The sequence below is a fragment of the Schistocerca gregaria genome, chromosome 4 (assembly GCF_023897955.1).
Source record: "Schistocerca gregaria isolate iqSchGreg1 chromosome 4, iqSchGreg1.2, whole genome shotgun sequence".
In the NCBI taxonomy this organism is placed as follows: Eukaryota; Metazoa; Arthropoda; class Insecta; order Orthoptera; family Acrididae; genus Schistocerca; species Schistocerca gregaria.
The window spans coordinates 216,864,186-216,883,292 of record NC_064923.1 but is presented as its reverse complement, the minus strand read 5'-3'; the positions used below and the strand labels follow the sequence as shown (position 1 = coordinate 216,883,292).

General features: G+C 37.5%; 1 protein-coding gene across 2 annotated transcripts in view; it reads right to left on the bottom strand.

Moving 5' to 3' along the window:
- Positions 1-19,107, bottom strand: part of LOC126267086 (RNA polymerase II-associated protein 1) — a 182,477-nt gene that overhangs the window by 106,600 nt on the left and 56,770 nt on the right. For both annotated transcript variants that reach the window (XM_049971952.1, XM_049971953.1), the window contains exon 5: positions 2,731-3,252. In XM_049971952.1, the coding sequence (XP_049827909.1) occupies positions 2,731-3,252 (522 nt within the window). The remainder of the gene's footprint in view (positions 1-2,730; positions 3,253-19,107) is intronic.

Here is a 19,107-nt window from a genome sequence, read left to right as displayed (position 1 = left end):
GCTCAGGATCTTGGCATGTCTCATTACTCACAACGCAGCCCTCTCACAAGAACGGACGCCACCAGGAGATGTGCCCATGCAGGAACCAGATGACCATCGTCTGTCACAGTCAATCTACTCGCCTCATTCTCCTACAGACGCCGACACATCGCCCATGTCTGCTGTTATATCAACTGGACTTGCCGCAACGGGCAGATTGGTGCACAGGGCCCTAGCAGATTCGACCCCTACATCACCAGTCATCTCGACCCGGTATCATTGGAGACACTTCCGTCCGTACGGGAAGCCTCCTCCTCAAGACTTTACGGCCAGTCAAACAACACCTACGGACGTTAGCAATCTATAGGCCAACTCCATCTAGACCAGCGCAAAAATTTCAAAGGGGGGAAAAGTGTTGTGATCGCCGATCATTCAAAGTGCCACCACACAATTACGTGCGTCGTCTACATGCGGCGCTGTCTGCCAGCCACGCAGCAGCTGCGCCACCTAAGCGGCCAGCCAGCCAGCGGCTGCTAGACTTGGACTCAGTGTTCATTTGATTGTTACCGTGTTCACATGTCTTGCTTTTTGTCAACTTGCTCAGTGATTTATATGTGTTGTGTTGTTTCGAAATATGTGTGTTCAACTTGACGTTATAAAACAATGGAGTAATATCTCTAAATCAAGTGTTCAAGACATTCTCCAGACTGCTTTGAAGATGAGAAAAGTGTATGCAAGTGTACACCCCCGCCCCCCCACCCCCAGAAAAAAAGAACACACACACACACAAATAAAAACAATGATGCATGGCTTTCTGCCATATACAATTCTTTTCTGGCAAAAAGTTATCACAGGTGATGAGACTTGATTTTATCAATATGAATGTACAACAAAATGAGAAAATGCATAAATTCACACAGAGAGTCAGCATTTTGATGGAATAATCAACATTCAAGACATCGTGGGGTGCAAGTTTAACAACATATCAAAGAAGACCATTTTTGGCAGTTTCACATCATTGTATAAATGTTGCACATACTCAGATGGACGGGGGTCTGTTTTTGGACTGATAGGATGTATTAGCTGTAGCTTGGCACTTCATTAGTAATTAAATATAAGAAACACTACATGTAATGTCACTATTCCACAATTAGGCACTATGCAATTGACAGAGGTTATAATGATGTCTGATGAAGAGGTACCTTTTTTTTATTTTGTTAATTAGTAGGAAGTATGTCAGCATTTGCCTGGAGTAATTTGGTAAAATCATGGAGAACAAAACCTGGATTGTCCAGATCTGGTAAATTATCCTGTATTCTCTTTACATAAACAGATTTCATACTTTACCAACTAATCTTAGTGATTTATAACTATTATATTACCCAACAGTGAACATATGTGATGTGATGACAGTGTAGAAATCCACATTTTCTTGGATATATGTGGCTGTATGTGGCTTCTGGAGAAGATTACACAAGAAATTAGCATGTATCATCACTCCCAAAAAGAAAGTTCTTTATGCTCTACTAATCATACCAAACTGTAACATAGTTCTCCTGTCATATAATGGGATCAGCTTACAAAATCATTAATTAGAATGAGAAGTGATTATATCAAACATAGAAGATCTCTGTAGAATAATTAGGTTCACCTTTTTGATATTTTATTATTGCAGCCACAATGGCAGCCCTACAATCTGAGGCGATCTTCACAAAATAATTAGCTTACTCAGGCTCTTTGACAGTCTACAACAGCAGCCAAAGAGCAAGTTATACAGAACTCAGCCGAATAAATGTTTTGGGAAATGAATCCACTATACTATTACAATGCAACTGTGTTTGTGTGACAATAATGAGTAGCCTTTTTACTTACAATAATTCTGTTACAAACTGTTTTGAAGCCATTAACTTTGCTTGGTGATCAAGGGAACTAAACTGTACTAGATACTGAAACTTTTAAATGAATGAAAGGAAAGCTACAACACGTAAGAAGTTTTATGCATATACTGAGACAGATGAAGAGGATTACAATGGTGTCCTTTCCAAGAACTATCATTGCTTATCAGTGACCAAATTAAGAAACAAGAAAATTGTAATCTTATTTAACACAAATTACTTCCTCTTAACCCCCCCCCCCCCCCCGGTCACGCTCACGCACACGCACGCACGCACACAAACAAACAAACAAACAGACTGAGATTGTGTGTGTGTGTGTGTGTGTGTGTGTGTGTGTGTGTGTGTGTGTGTGTGTGTGTGTTTTGTCAATTTTTGACAAACGCCTTTTTGGTGAAAAGCTTATTGTGTGACAGTCTTTTTGTTGTGCCTACCTGCGACTCGGTACCTCTACTGTATGGTGAGTAGTATCTTTTCGTTTCATAATATTGTTACAATGTAAAGGGGACACATTAAGTTGCAGACCAGCACAATTACAAGACACTTTCACATTCTGCTCTGAACTGCTGGAGATGCCAGTCATGTGGGCATGAGATGTGCCCGCTTGTGTGAATAAATGTGTGTTTCTGTTTCTTTTTCTCATGAAGGCTTCTGCCAAAAGCTAACACAGAAGTGACTTTTAATTGTGTCTGCCAGCAATTTAATGTGGAGTTTCCATTGTTTGATTTTGTGATCAGGTACTGTTCAGAAAAAAAGGAGAACCATAGCAGATAGCTGAAAAATGTCAAAGCATTTAAGGAGAGTGTCAAAATAGCTTTTAGGACTGCACCAGGACAACAGAATGAAAGGGAAAAATTACCTTGAAAATCAAACCTAGCGGCATATGCTTTGTCTGAAGGCAAGGGTGGAGGTTCAGGTATTTCTGACATCCACTTAAGCTTTTCTACTTCTACTACATCCATGTGCAGCCATTTATTACTGGACTCTGAGACTAATGGAACTGCATGTAATATATCAGTGTCTGTTGTCGTGGTATGAGCTGTGAAGGCTTCCTCTGTCTCCATTTCAGAATTTAACTGAGATGAAGGGTGCGACTCTGTCAACAGTGTATTTATAGTTTCAGTCCCTTCTGTTTCCATTTGGGATTCATCACATTCTTCATGGATTCCTGTCATATTTTCATCCCCTTTTGTGTCCACAGAAGCATTTTTGGAAGGATTCCTTCTTGAGAGAATAAACTGAAGAACTTTTGGGTCTAATGAAGACATCAGCTTCTGTTGTTCTGACAGGATTTCTTCATGTGACATTCTGCTCAAACGAATAAGATTTTCTTCATGAACTACATCTGCTTCTGTTCCAGAGACTATGAAGCTCTGATCTCCTGAAAATAAATGAAGAAAATAGTTACAGTCTGCTGATACACATTAAGTTTTTTAAATATTTTTGTCTTCAAGCTCTATGATAATAGTTTTGCGAGATGGTGGTCCTACAAGAATTCTTTCAATAATGCTAAACGTGCCATAATTATTATAATAAAAAATAATAAATACATGAAGTGCTGATGGCAATGGTAGAATTTAGAGTGCTGGATGTAAAGAAATGAGACATTTCAAAATTATACCAAAAACACTTAACTATGATATACTTTAATGTGTAAACTGAGAATAAAAAATCTATTTCTGAACATTTCATACGATGCTGCTTCAGAGCATTAACAACACAGAGAAATACACTAACTGATATGGCATCATAGCAGGGCTTACTTACATTTTCTCTACTGGGCACTATGGCAGTCAGTCAAGATAAATAAATAAAATTACAAAACAAACAAAATAAGTTTGGAGAGGTTTGCACTATTATTAAAGGTAAAGCTAAAAGGCAACAAATAATGTTACAGAAAATGTTACATCTGCACTTTCAGCAACAAATATGCCTGACATCTATCAACCAGTCCTAAAACATGCTTAATGTTGTGAGGATAGTTCCATGTGCTATTACATATCCTCTCAACAACAATGCAACTGAGTCCACAAAAATGTAGTATGAACATACTTTTTTTCCAATGGCCTCAGAGAAAAAAGTCCAGCAGATTTGAGTTGGGTGAATTAGGTGTGGTACAGTATTCCTGATGTTCTGTATTACCACTGGAAGAGACTTACAGCATCTTTTGTTTGTCCGTTCGTGCTTCAATGCACATTCTACAATACAGCAAAGTTTTTCAGTTTACTTTTGGAGCATTCTTCAGAAGTATGAAATTATTAAGGAAAACTCACAGGAAGTGAAAGATTATCTGCAACTTTCATAGAAATCAGACTGCAATTATAAGAGTCAAAGGACTTGAAACGAAGGACGTAAATAAGAAAAAAGTGAGACAGAGCTGTAGCCTGTCTCCCATGTTATCCAGCCCTGTAGACTGAGAAAGCAGTAAAGGAAAAATTTGGAAAGGTAATTAAAGTTCAGGAAGAAAAAACAGAAATTTTAAGGTTTGCCAATGACACTGTAACTTCCAGAGATAACAAGGACTTGGATAATCAGTTGAAGGAATGGTTAAGGTCTTGAAAAGAGGTTATAAGAAGAACAAACAAAAGTAAATGGAGTCGAATTAAGTCAGATGGTGATGAGGGAATGGTATGCTGGACTTTACGTATAAAAGCAAAAGTGAACCACTACTTAGATCAAAGAACTAACATCTCCTCCATACAGGAAAAAATATTTATAGGTTGGTGAAGGTTAAAAAGGGAGGGTAGGTCACTCAAACCCCAGTATGAATGGGACCTGCCTATAGTTAGGTCATTAATAAGGAACACAGTAGTCAATAATAAAGATGAAATTCAAAAGTATTCCAGACTGATAGAGGTATGAAGGAAACAAAATACTGAATGAATGTAAAAAATTCTTTACAGAAAATCTGTAGAGGAAAATAAATTTCTAATACTAGAACAAGGAAGTGATTGTTTAACTCCACAAGAACGGGGACAGACAAGACAGAGTAAGCTATCAACTATCAGCCCTTCCTCCACTCTTTACATCGACACCTACATCTACATGGTTACTCTGCAATTCGCAGCCTGGCAGGGGGTTTTTCGAAGAATTTCCGCACTACTTCTCTACCATTCCACTCTCGAATGGCACATGGGAAAAACGAACACCTAAATCTTTCCGTTTGACCTCTGATTTCTCTTATTTTAGTATGATGATCATTTTTCCCTACGTAGATGGGTGTCAACAAAATATTTTCACATTTGGAAGAGAAAGGTGGTGATGGAAATTTCATAAATAGATCTCATCGCAAAGAAAATCGCCTTTGTTTCAGTGACTGCCACCCCAACTCACATATCATATCAGTGACACTCTCACCCCTATTGCGCAATTATACGAAACGAGCTGCCCTTCTTTGCACTTTTTCGATGTCCTCTGTCAAACCTACCTGGTAAGGATCCCACACTGCCCAGCAATATTCCAGCAGAGGACAGAGAAGTGTAATATAGGCTGTCTCTTTAGCAGGTTTGTCATATCTTCCAAGTGTTCTGCCAACAAAGTGCAGTCTTTGTTTCGCCTTCCCCACAATATTATCTATGTGGTCTTTCCAATTTAAATTACTTGTAATTGCAATTCCTAGGTATTTAGTCAAATTGACAGACCTTAGATTTGTGCGATTTATCATATACCCAAAATTTATCGGATTTCTTTTAGTACCCATGTGGATGGCCTCGCACTTTTCTTTGTTTAGTGCCAATTCCCACTTTTCACGTCATACAGAAATTCTCTCTAGATCATTTTGTGATTGGAACTGATTGTCTCGTGATTGTACTAGGCAGTAAATTACAGCGTCATCTGCAAACAATCTAAGGGGGCTGCTCAGATTATCACCTAGATCATTTATGTAAATCAGGAACAGCAGAGGGCCTATGACACTACCTCGTGGAACACCAGGTATCACTTTTGTTCTACTCGATGATTTACCGTCTATCGCTACCAACAGTGACCTCTCTGAGAGGAAATCACAAATTCAGTCACACAGCTGAGACGATACTCCATATGCACACAATTTGATTAATAGTGGCTTGTGAGGAATGGTATCAAGAGCCTTCGGAAATCTATGAATATGGAATTGATCTGAGATCCCTTGTCAACAGCACTCATTACTTCATGGGAATAAAGGGCTAGCTGTGTTGCACAAGAATGATATTTTGTGAATCCATGTTGGTTATGTATCAATAAGTCATTTTCTTCAAGGTGATTCACAATGTTCGAGTACAGTATATGCTCCAAATCCTACTGCAAATTGAAGTCAGTGATATGGGTCTGTAATTCAATGGGTTACTCCTATTTACTTTCTTGGATACTGGTGTGACCTGTGCTCCTTTCCAGTCTTTAGGAACAGACTTTTCTTCAACTGAGTGGTTGTATATGATTGTTAAGAAAGACGCTATTGCGTCCGCATACTCTGAAAGGAGCCTGACTGGTATGCCATCTGGACCGGAAGACTTGCCTTCCTTCTTTGAATTGTTTCACAACACCTAAGATATCTACTTTTATGTCACTCATAATAACAGCTGTTCTTGTTTCAAATTTACTTCATCTTCTTTCATGAAGGAATAACAGAAAAATGTATTTAGTAACTCCGCTTTAGTGGCATCATCATTGGTAACATTTCCATCGCTATTGCATAGTGATGGTATTGACTGTTTTTTTGCCACTGGTGTACTTTACATATGACCAGAATCTCTTTGTGTTTTCTACCATATTTTGATACACTGTTTCATGGAAACTATTAAAAGCATCTTGCATTGACGTCCCCACTAAATTTCGAACTTCTGTGAAACTTAGCCAGTCTTGGGGATTTTGCATTCTTCTGAATTTGGCAAGACTTTTTTGTTGCTTCTGCAACAGTGTTCTGACATGTTTTGTGTATCATGGTGGATCAGTCCCGTCTCTTATTATCTTATGCGGCATTAATCTATCTATTGCTGTTGATACTGTATCTTTGAATTTGAGCCATATCTGGTCCACACTTACATAACTAGCTTGGAAGGAGTGGAGACTCTCCTAAGGTAGGCATAGAGCGAATTTTTAACTGCTATTTTAAAGAGATATATTTTGCATTTATTTTTAGTGGTTTTTGTTGATATGGTTTTGAGCCTCACTAAAATGGCCTTGAGTTCATTAATCCCTGTATCCGTCATGACACTCTCTATTAGACAGGATTATTTGTGGCTAGTTAACATTATCAACAATTTAAAAGCAAAAAAATTAAATTTTAATCCACCATAGGATCAAGGTAGCTTTATGGACCATAAGCAAGTCACAAATGTAATTACAGAATGGAGCAATGAGTATGAATTACCACCATGCATGAGATGCTTAAGTTTTGAGAAAGTTTTCAACAGTTTCAACAAAGACTGCACCAAAGCCCCACAGAAACATATATGTAAATTCACAAGATGCAACATATTTGCAAAAGGTTTTACAGTGATCCAGAAAAAAATTGTTTTTTATAAATCTTGTAACAGATCATAAGGTAATTGATCATGGAATTAATTTCAGCCAACGATGACTATCTTCAGACCTAAGATAATAAACATACAAAGGTCGCTTGATGCACAATGTCTCCAAATTATGTAAAATGAAGGACCAGAAATCTTTATTAGCAAACGCAGCACCATCTCCGTATCTAAGTAAACCCAGTATTTTACGTAATTTGTGTCATTGCGCACGTAGATGGTACAGCCACATTAATCAGTCGTACAAGCTTTGTCACAAAATAAAAATAGTTTTGAGAAATGTAGACACCATTTCACCAGACATGTTGATATGTGAATGACAAAAAGTATACTGAGACGTAGTGACAAATGAGGTACATGCACTCTGGCACACTAGAAGATGTAACAGCTGTACGTCAGTTCACATAACTTCCAAGAAATAATCTTTTAATTTATTGCATTAAATCTTTCCCACAGAATTTAGTGCAAATAAATCTCAAGATGCATAGGACTTTGCTTATTTTCAATGTAATAAAATGTAATGAGGAAAGAGGTTTCATTAAAATTAAGACTAGCGGTCTTACAAAATTACATAGCATTACTGCACAATGTAATCAATGATTAAAACTAAATATCAGTTTCTATGTTAGTAGGCCATTTTATATTTTACAGCACATCTAAATATCTTAGATCTCTTTTGCTTTTAATTTCCTTCATGCCATTTAGAGGCTGTTAAATTTTAAGTGAACTCTGTGTCATCACAGTTTTTATCCATGTACATTTCACTACATTTTGACCGTTGCCCTTGCTTGAAACTGATCTGTGATTTATGACTATATACTCAACAGTACAGACTATATACATACTGAAATTTTGACTGATTCTTGTTTAGGCGCAGTTTGTGTCTTATATCAGATATGTTAATCATCTCAATTTACAATTATTCATTTGCGTCTGTGGCTCATACTGTTGGACAAATGTAGGGCTTTAGTGCTGACTATGCCCACTGACATTTATTTTCCACAGCAGTCTGTATTATTGTAAGCCAGTTTTCTATGTTCCTGATTGATGGGGTGACTTCTGTGGGCACAGCCTGTCCATTAAAAAAACTTTGGTCTACTTCAATAGCAAACTGCAGACTTGGTGTTTGCATTAACAATTGTATTATATTGTTAATTATGTAATGTAATTAGTATTGTATTTAATAAAGTCTCCTTCCTCATTACAATTTATTGGCTTGTGTAGTTCATATGAAATAAATGGTAGGTGTAATAAATACACTGATTATATCCAATGACAATTTTTTCTACATTTTGCTGCATATAACTGAGCTGGCTTATGTGCTCCCCTATGGTGGATGGATTGTGTGGATGCAGTTCATCAATTTGAAAAATCTTTGGTCTGTTTTATTGGTGAGCTCCACACCAGTTACTTAATGATTTGAATGCATAGTATAATTGTACTGCATATTTTTGTAATATAATGTAATGTTTTTTTAACCTCCTTTGTCACAATTTGTTTTAATTGTAGCTCATCAGTAAATATGGTATGAAAACAGCACTGAGTGGCATTCTGTTGGTTTCTTTGCATTCCGTGAGTGCTGGTTTGTTGGGTTACATTTGGTGGAGGGATGGTGTTGGTCTGTTTCATTAATAAGCAGTAGATTTTGGTTTAATGCTCAATTTCATTGTATAATTATGCTCTGCAATTCTGCAACACAGTCAGTATTATTTTTAATAAAGCCTCTATCCTCATTACATTTTATTACATAACAAAAAAGCATAATCATATGAGTTTTGTGGTTTATGTATGCTACATTCTGTGGAAAAGATTTTTAAAATCAATTAAAAAGGGGGCATCTTTGAAGTTAAGTGAGGTGACATGTAGCAGTGACATTTATCATGCCAGAGTGCAGACATGTTACCTATCACTGCATGGCATGGCACGATAAATGTCACTGGTGCATGTCACCTCACTTAACTTCAAAAACACCCCCTTTTAAATTGATTTTAAAAATCTTTCCCACAGAATTTAGCACAAATAAACCACAAAACTCATATGATTATGCTTATTTATTATGTAATAAAATGTAATGAGGGAAAAGGCAGTATGCTTTGTGTCTTTTTATTGTCATCATATCTGACATAATGATGTCTATGGCTCTCTCTAAAAAAATTCTGTGATGATGCTTGTATGGCTGATTACTGTGACTGTACCATCTACACATGCAAGGACACACATTATGTAGTATGCTGGATTACTTACGTACGGAAATGCTGTGATGTCTGCTAACAGTCATTTCTGATTCTGTAAGTTAGGTAATATGGAGACATTGTACATGAAGCTAGCTTTGTATGTTTTATTATTTTAGCTCTGAAGATGGTTTAATGGAATTAATTACCTGATTAATAAACTGTGATCTGCGACTGGACTTATAACGAAACAAATACATGTAAATGTTACAACTTTCAATAAACATCATTAAGACAATGAGAAATTCACGATAAAAGAAAGGTCAGCCAAGGAGATCCCACATCACCTACTACTCTCAGTGGCCCTTCAACAAGTCTTCAGTTTTTTGTTCAGTAAAAACAAATATGTAATACATGTTAACGGGACGTGCCAGTATCAACTTTATTTTGCTGGAGATGTTCAGAACGTGGAGGAGGAGGCCTTTGTTCAGCAGCAGATGACAAATTTCTCCAAACTTACTTCAACAACTTTGTCGCTCAGGTATGACCTGCCTCACTGATATTAATAAGAGATATTACACAAATTAAAGTATACTGAACGGCTGAAAGCAAGGGGAAACTACAGCCGTAATTTTTCCCGAGGGCATATAGCTTTACTGTATGGTTAAATGATGGTGGCGTCCTCTTGGGCAAAATATGCCGGAGGTAAAATAGTCCCCCATTCGGATCTCCGGGCGGGGACTACTCAGGAGGACGTCATTATCAGGAGAAAGAAAACTGGCGTTCTACGGATCGGAGTGTGGAATGTCAGATCCCTTAATCGAGCAGGTAGATTAGAAAATTTAAAAAGGGGAATGGATAGGTTAAAGTTAGATATAGTAGGAATTAGTGAAGTTCGGTGGCAGGAGGAAAAAGACTTTTGGTCATCCGAATACAGGGTTATAAATACAAAATGAAGTAGGGGTAATGCAGGAGTCGGTTTAATAATGAATAAAAAAATAGGAGTGCGGGTAAGGTACTACAAACAGCATAGAGAGCACATAATTGTGGACAAGACAGACACGAAGCCCACGCCTACTACAGTAGTACAAGTTTATATGCCAACTAGCTCTGCAGAGGATGAAGGAATTGAAGAAATGTATGATGAAATAAAAGAAATTATTCAGATAGTGAAGGAAGACAAAAATTTAATTGTCATGGTTGACTGGAATTCATCAGCAGAAAAAGGGAGAGAAGGAGACGTAGTAGGATTTCTACTAGCCCTCGTCTAATTTCCTACTTCATCCTCTGCTGCCTTCACTACTTCATCCCTCAAAGCTACCCATTCTTCTTCTACTGTATGTCTTTCCTCCATTCTTGTCAATTGTTCCCTTATGCTCTCCCTGAAACTCTCTACAACCTCAGGTTCTTTCAGTTTATCCAGGTTCCATCTCCTTAAATTCCCACCTTTTTGCAGTTTTTTTTTTTTTTTTTAATCTACAGTTCATAACCAATAGATTGTGGTCAGAGCCCACATCTGCCCCTGGAAATGTCTTACAATTTAAAACCTGGTTCCTAAATCTCTGTCTTACCATTATATAATCTATCTGATACCTTTTAGTATCTCCGGGATTCTTCCATGTATACAACCTTCTTTTATGATTCTTGAACCAAGTATTAGTAATGATTAAGTTGTGCTCTGCGCAAAATTCTACCAGGCGGCTTCCTCTTTCGTTTTTCACCCCCAATCTATATTCGCCTACTACGTTTCCTTCTCTCCCTTTTCCTACTGACGATTTCCAGTCAACCATGAGTATTAAATTTTCGTCTCCCTTCACTATCTGAATAATTTCTTTTATTTCATCATACATTTCTTCAATTCCTTCGTCATCTGCAGAGCTACCGTATTTACTCGAACCTAAGCCGCACCTGAAAAATGAGACTTGAAATCAAGGAAAACAAATTTTCCCAAATCCAAGCTGCACCTGAAATCTGAGACTCAAAATTCAAGGGGAGAAAAAAGTTTTAGGCCACACCTCCAAATCCAAACAAAGTTGGTCCATTGTAATATAAGAAACAATTTAGGTCGAATGAATGATGATACAGCTACAGTAGTTTGATTCGAGTCGTAGGCTTAGCAGTTAAGCTTTACCAGGTAGCCATTGCTACGCGTCAGGTGCTCCGTCCGTATATATACGGGTACCCTTCCTTTTTCACGTGCTTCGTCTGGTTTGAATTGATTGCTTATTTTTATTTGATCTGATAAAGTGTCGTTCTCTTTGTTATAGGTGTTTATGTCACTCTAAGCTGAAAATGCATTACTGTGCTGTGTGATGCATTGTTTGTTGCCTTCTGATAATGTGTGTTTACGACCTGTCGCCGCTCGCGACATGGCTTGCTTTTGTGTACGCTACCACCGCTTACAATTAAAAAACAAAAGAGAGGAATCGTATCATTAGCGAAACAATGGCAAGAGACTGCTATTTGTTGTTACTTACACTGCTGTTTTCTTCGATAATGATCAACAAGAACCAAATAATAGACTGCGTGTGATAGATGATGTTCTGAACGAGAGTTAAGCGAAAAATTTTCTCCATTTGAAAATCTTTGCAGACACCTCTTTAGTACATTACATTCTGCACAGAAATTAGAGTCATCTTAGATTCAAAAATCTAGTCAATTGCCGTGCTTCATTTCTGACTGTACCACTATTAGGCATAAGAACAATATGAATATAAATATGACATGATATGTACATTCTTCCGCGTTTGCTGTTGTCTCACTCTAGTTTTCTAGTTTATTAGGCAGACAGGATTTAAATGAGATAGCAGCAAACGTGAAACAATACATGGAAAAATGTTTATATTCGTATTATTCTTATGGTGAAGAGAATACTGCATGTGATTCACAATACATAAAAGTTCCTATTAGCAACCATCTCTTCTCACAGGTAGGAAAAAATTCAGAATGTAGAGTTGGCCATATTGACAAACATCCCAAAAAGTCTTGCCAGTCGGATTTTCATAGTACATTGAAATGATGCTACATTCGAAGATGAACAATACGGAATTTGTACATACTTCGTTGGATAATGTATGAAAATGCAGTGGCTGAAACTTGGGATGGAGAAAATAGCTCATCTTCCACCTTTTTTTAAATTTATTTACTGACGCAGAGGTTTTGGCGCCCGTATTTACCCTTGTGCCTGCAAAGCATGCCTGTGTAGCGCTACATATATTCAACAGCAGAACTTAGTTGTGGCGGCACCTACCAACATTTTTCAGAACTTCCACTTACTTTGCACTAGATTTTAAGCCGCAGGCGGCTTTTTGGATTACAAAAACCGGAAAAAAAGTGTGGATTAGATTTGAGTAAGTACGGTAGTTGGCATATAAACTTGTACTACTGTAGTAGGTGTGGGCTTCATGTCTATCTTGTCCACAATTATGCACTCACTGTGCTGTTTGTAGTAGCTTACCTGCACTCCTATTTTTTTGATTCATTATTAAACCGACTCCTGCATTACCCCCATTTGATTTTGTATTTATAACCCTGTATTTGGATGACCAAAAGTCTTTTTCCTCTTGCCACCGAACTTCACTAATTCCTACTATATCTAACTTTGATCTATCCATTTCCCTTTCTAAATTTTCTAACCTACCTGCTCGATTAAGGGATCTGACATTGCACACTCCGATCCATAAAACGCCAGTTTTCTTTCTCCTGATAATGATGTCCTCCTGAGTAGTCCCCGCCCGGAGATCCGAATGGGGGACTATTTTAACTCCGAAATATTTTGCCCAAGACGACGCCACCATCATTTAACCATACAGTAAAGCTATATGCCCTCGGGAAAAATTACCGCTGTAGTTTCCCCTTGCTTTCAGCCATTCGCAGTACCAGCACAGCAAGGCCGTTTTGGTTAGTGTTGCAAGGCCAGATCAGTCAATCATCCAGACTGTTGCCCCTGCAACTACTGAAAAGGCTGCTTCCCCTCTTCAGGAACCATAAGTTTGTCTGGCCTCTCAACAGATACCCCTGCGTAGTGGTTGCACCTACAGTACGGCTATCTGTATCGCTGAGGCACGCAAGCCTCCCCACAAATGGCAAGGTCCATGGTTCATGCAAAATGAGAATAATGGAATGTAGTCAAGTCGGGTGATGCTGAGGAAATTAGATTAGGAAATGAGACACTTAAACTAGTAAAGTAGTTTTGCTATTTGGGGTGCAAAATAACTGATAATGGTCGAAGTAGAGAGGATATAAAATGTAGACTGGCAATGGGAAGGAAAGCATTTCTGAAGAAGAGAAATTTGTTAACATCGAGTATAGATTTAAGTGTCAGGAAGTCATTTCTGAAAGTATTTGTATGGAGTGTAGCCATTTATGGAAGTGAAACATGGACGATAACTAGTTTGGACAAGAAGAGAATAGAAGCTTTCGAAATGTGGTGCTACAGAAGAATGCTGAAGATTTGATGGGTAGATCATATAACTAATGAGGAGGTATTGAATAGGATTGGGGAGAAGAGAAGTTTGTGGCACAACTTGACTAGAAGAAGGGATCGGTTGGTAGGACATGTTCTGAGGCATCAAGGGATCACCAATTTAGTATTGGGAGGGCAGTGTTGAGGGTAAAAATCATAGAGGGAGACCAAGAGATGAATACACTAAACAGATTCAGAAGGATGTAGGGTTCAGCAGGTACTGGGAGATGAAGAAGCTTACACAGGATAGAGTAGCATGGAGAGCTGCATCAAACGAGTCTCAGTACTGAAGACCACAACAACAACAAAAACATTTAAGAAAGGAGCTGTTTCAACCTGAAACAGCACTACAAGAGGGAGCTTGCCACTAACATAAATAACGCTCATGAGGAAATTCTCCACGGAAACAAAAGCATGAGCAAGTCTGTAATTGCAGTAGGTACTCCACCACAGGGGAATTATTAAAATATGTCAATACTACTGGATTTGGTCAAAAACCACCACAAATTGCATACAGAGAACAAACACACAAAGTTCAGAATTTAAACCAAAAGAAGTGTCAAATACAAAGAAAAATCTCACACTTTACTTAATAAAACTGATGAATTTAAAGTTAACAACATAATGAACTTAGAGATACGTCAGTCATTTGCATGTCAGAACAATGGCTTAAATCAGATGTAATTTAATGTGTGTCATCACCAAATTTCAAATAATGTGATCATTATTCTAGAGCTAAACACAAACAAAGTGGAGCAGTAATACTGTATTTAGCAAACTTGAAATACATTTTGTTATTTCAATAAATCACAGGTAATTAAGTGTTGAAACATTTGAGCTAGCTGTCATAAAGCCTATCAAAAATTTCTTATAGTCACAACACACTATCATCCTCCGATCAAGTGTTTTAAAATGTCCATAAATTAACATGAACTGTTCCTAAATAAAATAAGAAATTCAAAGTGCGATACCGTAATATGTGGGAACATTAGCATTGAATTTCCTCTCTAAAAGTGGGTGCAGGTAGGCATTTCTAAATCTCGTGAAATATACAAGTTCCAAAACAAAGTAAAAACCTTCAACTACATTACCTTCCTAGTCAAGGACAGCCTTGCAACAGGTAATTGTAAATGAGACCATACATTCCACAGCCCCACATTTATGTAGTGTGGTATACAATGACCACCTAATGTTAACTAACTCATACTAATACCCTAAGAAAAGTTGTGGTGGAATGAAAAGGAGTAAAGAAGACCACTTACTGAATAGCTGAACCACTGACTCTGCGACAGGCACACACAAAATAAAATGAAAACTTTGCTAACTTTTGGAGAAAATCCTTGACATGCTACTGTGTACACACACACACACACACACACACACACACACACACACACACACACACACACACACACACACACACACCTATGCAGCATCAATGTGCTGGCTGGAATCACAATCTACCAATGATAAATGTAAATACCAACACACCAAATAATGGCTAAATACCAAATAACACTGCAACACAAACTGATTGCATTTTTCAGTATGAGAATTTTAACTATTTCAACTACCTACTAAGTAGAGAGAAAAGTGGACAAATATTTAGAAGATATAAACAAAACAAAAATACTGTATTCATAGATACTTTACACCACTGCTTCCAAATTTTTTCCCCTGAAAACTATAAGTACTAAAGGCAACACCAGGATCAAAAACTGGGCCATAAAGGCAATATGAACCTCCCATTTGGAAGTAGGCTTGTACACAAAACAAACAAACAGAGCAATACAATGCCAGAGTTACATGATTACTTCAAATTATATACCGAAATACTTAACAAAGTGATAACAGTTGCCAAAAGAATACTTGACAGTGATTACAAAAATAATGTATCAAACAAAGTAAAATTCTTGTGAAAGAATACAAAAAAGGAAAACAGCGAAAGTAATTACACAGGTCATAACATCACATTCACTCACTAGAAAAAAAGGTATGTAATCCCACAGAAGTGGCAAACATATTCAGTTAAGTTCATTGCAATCATTGCAGGAGATATGATAAAATTGCATTTTAAATTGAAAGCTGCACCTATCAAATTCAAAATAGAAACTTGTTCGAGGTCAATGCTTATTGACACTGTCACTAGAGACAAGGTCATGATAAAAGAACTGAAAAATTCTTATTCAGCTTGAATTAATAGTATTCCCATGATGATTCTGAAGAAATATAATGATAATGACCATAACAAACTTATAAACATTAAATTACTTATGTGACTCCTCTCTCCTATTAGCCCCTTTTCCAGAGACTTTGGAAATATGCTAGGTCATTCCTGTGTACAAGTAAGGGGGGGAAATAACATGCACAACTATATGCTAACTGCCATTTTATCTGGTACAGCAAACCATGAAGAGAAAATCATGCACAAAAAACTGATTTCATTTACAAATAAAAGTGATATATTATCTGTATCTCAACATGGATTCGGAAAATCAAAACCAAGACAATGTCTTGATAGAACAATAAATCTAATAGACAGCAAACAATTAATAACTGGGATATTTTTTGAGCTATGCAAAGCATTTGACATGCTAAATCATCAAATCTTGCTCACCAAAACTGAATACCATAACATATGGGTCTTTCAAACCCTCCTGGAAAATCATAAACAAATGATCTCACTGAGGTAAGATGACAAAAGGCAAAGTAGCCACTAAAGTACTGTCACATGTGGGTACAATCAAACATGGTGCACCCCAAAGCTTGGTTATCAGGCCCTTTCTCTACCTACTCTATAGTAACAATCTGACAAGGGGAGGCTACAATGTTGGGATCATGGATTTACTTCTAACTTTCTACACCTTTAATAGCCTGTTAAAACAACATAATGTGCAAGTAGTAAGGCGCACTACTCTGGCAATTCCAAAAAAATTGCAAGAGAAGTTTTATGTGTCCATTACGTAACTTGCGTTATTTGTGTGATGGCGCTGGTCGTGAGAGGTCAATGTGGTACAACGGTTAGTGTTCGTGCTCCTCAAGAGGATCGTGAATGAGGCGACATTTCAAATGCAGAAAACACTCACTTTTTAATCGATGTCTTTTTCATCACTGTTTACTTTATTTAATTTACATGACATTTGAGGGGTAATATAATGAATTAAAAAACCATATGCATTTTCATTTAGTTGCAGTGAGTTCCATATGTTATTTAACTATTTACTATTTGTAATTAAATTTTCAAGGAAGAGGAACAGGCTTGGTAATCCCAAGTCAAATGTTGATAAATAATGGTGCAAATAACTTTATTCACAATCAGAATATATTATGTCTCAACGTGCCAGACCACGAGAGTAATCTACAATTACTTGTCGGATGTGCTCTCAATATCACACATTGCATGATGAGATTTGTCATAGAGACATTGAAATTTATATTAAACCTTCATGCAAACACATGTGGTTTTTTTGCATTAAATTACCTCTCAAATGTCACATAAATTAAATAATATAACCAGTGAAGAAAAAAATAGATTAGTGATTAAGTTGGAGCAGGAGTAGGATCGTCTTCTGATATATGTTCATCTGATGAAGTTCAAATGCTAATCACTTGACCACTAGGAACTCTAATGTCTGGTACCCACTCACAGATACATAAGCATTGTAACAGACACGTAAAACTTCTCTTGTGATTTTCTCAGAATTGCCAATGTAGGACACCTTACTACTTGCATGTTACATCGTTTTAATGGCCTACTAAAGGTGTAAAAAGTTTGAAGTAAATTTGTGATCCCAACATCATGTCCCCCTTCTGAGTATAGCTGTAGATACATACAAAATTGTCTAATCTGATGACAATAATGATGCTTCCTCTAGAAGGTGAGAACAGCAAGTAACTTTAACTACGTGTAAATTGTGCCATGAAAGAAATTTGCAGTTGGGGAAACAAGAACAAGTTAATTATCAATAACAATAAAACTGTGCTTGTCAAACAAAACAAGAACCCATATAAGCCCTGCATTTTCCTTAAGGATGATCAAGTGCAAAGCAGCTCTGTAATAAATTTCCTTGGCTGCAAGACAGTCTGAAATGGATTACATACCGTGTAATGAGTGTGTTAATGGTAAATAAGTCAGGAATGTTATGTCCTGAAAGCTCTGTAGCAAGACACCAACATAGAAACTGTTAAGAGTGCTTACTATGCTTATATCTAGTCACATCTAAACTATGGAGTGACATTCTGAGGAAACTATGGTACCACTCAGTGCATTTAAAATTCAAAAGAAAGCCATCAGAATGATAGAGAGAAGTAAAATAAAGGCTTCATGCAAAATTGCCTTGAGAGCACTTAACATGCTACTCCTGTCAAGCATTCATAAAAGAGAAACCAATTCTTTTTCATTTTTAAAACAAATGTAATAAATAATGACAACAGTCTGCAGAGGAACTGTGACATTTATCATCATAACAGTAGACTATGCAAATACCTTCAGACAACCCATACAAATAATAGAATGTGTTGGAAAAGTCCATTCTACATACATTTGAAACATTTTAATAAACTCTTCACAAAAATACATTCTTTTCAGAACACAGAGTCCTTTAAACAATCCATACAGTTGTATTTACAGTGGCATTGTTTGTACTCAGTGAGTAAATACATGCTATTGTCACCTCTGGGCACTAAGGCATGACTGTGACTGTGTCTGAAATGAGAAGTGATGTTTGCTTGGGTAAGTAGTGGGGTTACAGGAAATGTGTTGGGCAGGGATGGAGTGCGATGGAGGGAGGGGGGTAGAAGATGTTACAGCTGCCAGTGGGCATGTGCAGTGACATGATGGGGACTTGATAGTGGGTTGCTATATACAGTGGCGGGGTGCTTTGCTGGGAGGAGGCAGTGGAAGGGCTAAGAGGAGGAGGGGAGGGGCAAAGGTGGCAGGAGAGAAATAGATAAGAGGAAAGGACTATGCAAGTTTGCTGGCAGGATAGAAGACATACGTAGGGCTGGAGTAGGAGTGAGGAAGGGGGTAGGCGGGTACAGGACAGGTGCTAGTGAAGACTGAGGTCAGGGAGGTATGGCAATGGAGGACATAGTGC